Source organism: Limulus polyphemus, unplaced genomic scaffold, assembly GCF_000517525.1.
Source record: "Limulus polyphemus unplaced genomic scaffold, Limulus_polyphemus-2.1.2 Scaffold1492, whole genome shotgun sequence".
In the NCBI taxonomy this organism is placed as follows: Eukaryota; Metazoa; Arthropoda; class Merostomata; order Xiphosura; family Limulidae; genus Limulus; species Limulus polyphemus.
Genome location: NW_013667102.1, coordinates 98,192 through 102,581, shown reverse-complemented (window position 1 = coordinate 102,581; position 4,390 = coordinate 98,192). Strand labels below are relative to the sequence as shown.

The following is a 4,390-nucleotide window of genomic DNA, read 5'->3' as shown; positions in this document are numbered from 1 at the left end:
TCTTAAGAAACTACTACACATTATTCTACTAAACAAAAAAAAAAAAAAAGAAAGAGGAATGCACTTTAATTAATATTTTTTCACGTGTAGTTTTTCTTCTTTTTTTTTAGTGAGAAATTCAAGTTCATCATTAATAACATAATTATTTAATGAATACTTGACGAAAGATAAGTTTTTTCTGAAGAACAAATTTCAAGGTTAAAAAACGAATACATAAAATAAACATTCCCTTAATAATTTGTCAAAATATTCAGGTTGGACTTAGAATGGCATTGTATTCCCCCCACCCCCGTGATTCAGCGGGAGGTCTGGTGGGCACAGTACGGGTAGCCCATTGTGTAGCTTTGTACTTAATAACAAACAAACAAAGCCATTTTATGATCACGAGGTACTGTTCGATAACTTAAGGAACCGTAGTCACAAATCTACAGTGTGATAATTCCTACTGCAAACATAATATTTTAATAAAGAATGAAACCACTGCCAATGTATTTGTTAGTCAGTCAATAATAATTGTTATAGTCAGTCAATAATAAACCTTTAAATGATCTCCTGCTTATTTACTAACTTACTAGCGAATAACCGATTCGGTGCTGAATAAACTTTCATACAAAGGTACTGTTCACCAACAACAAAGTTATTCATTTTTGTCAACAGTTGACTGACTCTTCCTATTCCATAACTAACTTACCAACTACGTCTAAATACCCGACTTGACTCTTCATGGGCACAGTGTTAATCTGACACATGTAGCCTCCCTTATCAGACTCTTGGACGTTCTTGATGTGGAGAATCCAGTTTCGCCGATCTCCGTGGCTCAGGTCTATTCTGTAATTTCTGGTTATCACCTTATGACGAATTGTCAGGATGGTTTTACTTTCAACTCTCAACCAGGCCACCTAAAGAAATATTTAACACACGTTAGTTTACGCGCTATTCGCCTCTAACAATGCTACCCGTCTATAACCCACCAGAAATATAGATCGGAGGTTAATCAATCAGACGCATTTGTCAAACTGGGGTGTCTGCTTTACCAGGTATAATAAAATTTAATTACCATTTCATCTGTTCCCCGGTGGGTCAGCTAAGATACAGGGTCCGATTCCCTTTAGGGAGCAGAGCGCAGATAAAAGGTTTGATCCATAAGAACCTACTTAAGAGGATAAGCATTCATATACTTTTTAACTATTTCAATATCTTGTCCTCCCTCAGTGGTTCAGCGGTAAATCTGAAGATCAGTTCTAGAATGTAGTTATCTTGCTGTTATCCTAGTTACATATTTTCTTTGGTCGTTCCCTTTTGGGTGTTGCTGAACTTTCTCATGGACTGCGTCACTAGAGAAATGTGTGGCTTAGTATCGTGTATGTTCTCTAGTGACAGGGTGACCAGAGTACTCAGGAAGAGAGGATTACATGGTTGTATCGTGTATGTTCTCTAGTGAGGATAACGTTTTAGGTGTTTAGAGATACCTGAAAGCTGTGTCCTTCCATTTTTTTTATTATGGGATGACAGGGTAACCAGAGTACTCAGGAAGAGAGGATTACATGGTTATATCTACGTATTGATTAGATTTCTCAGTCTTGAATAGATTTCTAAAGATTTTTCTCTAACTAAGAACTCTCCATTTAGAAAATGTTGCTGTGTGGCATCTAGTGTATGGCACGCTGGACTGTGTTTTTTTTTCTCTTCTTCAATAGATATCTGCCAAATGGTTTTCAGTCTGTTACGCTCAATTCAGCCAAAGAGAAACTCAGTTTAATTCTGAATAACATTTTCTGCCATTCTCTTAGTAACTGCGAATATTATTCCTACATCTGTAGTCTTCGGTGCACCTGAGAATACGGATCATGAAACTATTGCAAAATTGTATGCAAAGCTTGGTTCCGGTTCTTTTAAATTAAACTGTGAGCTCCACTAACAGCTTGAAATTATTTCGTAGATGCTTTCAAAAATAAAAATAACGAAATTTTCGCCTTTTAATTCCATTTTCAAGATTAAAAGTAATAAACCTTGGATATTGCATTGCACGAAAGATAAGGTTTGCAACTAGAAGAGCAATAAAGATTAATAAATTCTTTCACTTTATTTTGTTCTCTGAAACTTCCAAGTTTTCGTTGCTGTAAGATTTGAAAATAACCTCAGCTTAGATCACTTTAAAAACACTAATTGATATTGGAATTTATGATGGCATCACATAAACAGGCGTTTTTTTCGTCAGATAAACAAAATAAAAAGTTTCAAAAATATCATAAAATTGTAATAAATCATATACTCGGATGTTAAGTTAAAAAGCGCCGTAACTAAATATGGTTAACCTGGTTTGTTTTTAATTATACACAAAGCTACACAAGGGCTATCTGTGCTCTCCCCCCAGTGGCACAACGGTATGTCTGCGGATTTACAAAGCTAGAATCCGGGTTTCGATACCCGTGGTGGGCTACTATGTATTAAATATACACTTACAGTTATATTTATTTATTTGTTTGTTATTTGCTTTATGGGCTATCTGGGCTTTTCCCATTGCAGGGAAGGGATCATACACCGAATGTGAGTGTTATAAGCTCTCGATCATATTTCTCAGTCATCTGGAGGTAACAGTTAAGTGATAAAGTTAAAATACTTATATTTTTCCAATAATAACTTTGTGTTTATCCCGGTTTTAGATAACATTTATAAGCCCCTCTAAAAATAACAGCAAAATCATAACATTAGGACTTTCAGACGAAGCCAGCCGTAATGATGTTAATTCAAGATTTTTCATCAATCTTCACCTCCAATTTTATACATGAATCTCTCACGTGAATCATAATTGAACAACTCACCTGAACAAGTTTAATGAATGTAATAACTCCAATGTTGCTAAGAATCTGTAAAAATGTATCACTGGACGACTACTAGAATAACTTTACTTTTGTCAAAAATTTCGATAATCACTGGTGCCATTCATGTTAAAAATGAAACAAATCAGGATAGTTATTGATATGTGTATATATATATATTGAGATAAATACCAGGTTAGCCGCCCCCAGTGGCACAGCGGTATGTCTGCGGACTTACAACGCTAGAAACCGGGTTTCAATACCCGTGGTGGGCAGAGTACAGATAGCCCATTGTGTAGCTTTGTGCTTAATTACAAATAAACAATAATACATAGTATAGTTATTTTAACGCGGAAACACCAATTAACAACGACTGTGCAACCAAAGTTGTCTTCTTGATACGTAGCATGTTTCAAGTCATAAAACGTTTCTATATAACATATCATCAACGAGTTTTAACCTGTTTTATGTGTTTCTTGTTGACCTTCATGGATTTTAAAACTGACTACATGTTGTTTTATCTCGTAACGCAATAATATCGAATTTGTTAACCTTTAAAATATATTTGTTATATACTTTAATATAAGTAGAAAAATTGCTCAGAAAAACTCGATAATAGAAATTTAAAATTGTATAATTGTACGTTTAAACAGATAAACTTGTTTACAAAAGTGCACAGATAACTGAATTTTGTATTGATCAGTCTTAAGGCTGTTTAAACTTTAAAGCGATAAGCTTACATAGAACGTGCAATATAAAAACAAAAGATGAGCTTAGGGGTGTGATTTTATTTTTCACCACTCCATCTTGACAAACACTTGCTGATTCATACTTATAGGATTGTGAAAGAATAGAAAATGTATATGTATACGATCAACAAAGTATGTGTTTTACATTTTTATGTGCATTGACAGTATAAATATTTTAAACCCTTCAAAGCATATTTTACAATGTGGCTGACTCAGGTGAAAATACTATCTTTCAGAGTTATTTTTACGTTTTAGTTTTTACTTTGATCGATTTTATTATAAAACTCCCCAGTTACTAAAAGTGTTAATGTATATCATGCTGTTTTCACGGTAACATTTACATCGGCATTTACAGCAAAGCCGTCACCAATCTCGTAAAGAACATGCCTCGAGATACTTAACATCATTTTTTAAGAGTTTTATTTTTCTACTTCGAACAATTGTGTTATTAGCAATACCAGACTCTCGTGCTCTCCACAGATTCTTCCGTACAGATCCTACTGGAATATGTCAAGTATCCTTGACTAGTTAAAACTTTGATTTCACACTCTTATCAAGTGGTATTTCAGCCTTAAAAAGTATGATTATCTCACAGCACTACTACTACTGGGAATGATATGACTGCTTGAATTTTTTTAGACGTCATGCTCGTGTGGCAGTTTCTGATTGGTTTGATGACAACCCATCAGTGTCGTCACTGTACTCTGATGCTGTTAATTTTCACAAACCACAATGCATAGATTTATAAAGTTGATTAAATATAAAACTTTTTGTTTGAAGCTCAAAATTTCATTGTTTGTTTGTTTTGAATTTCATGCAAAG

The 4,390-nt window shown here is 34.2% G+C and overlaps 1 protein-coding gene across 2 annotated transcripts in view; it reads right to left on the bottom strand.

Annotated features, from left to right (window-relative positions):
* The window catches only part of LOC106463822 (lachesin-like), a 77,928-nt gene that overhangs the window by 28,339 nt on the left and 45,199 nt on the right, over nt 1-4,390 (bottom strand). For both annotated transcript variants that reach the window (XM_022391432.1, XM_022391433.1), the window contains exon 3: nt 692-899. In XM_022391432.1, coding sequence (XP_022247140.1) covers nt 692-899 — 208 coding nt within the window. The remainder of the gene's footprint in view (nt 1-691; nt 900-4,390) is intronic.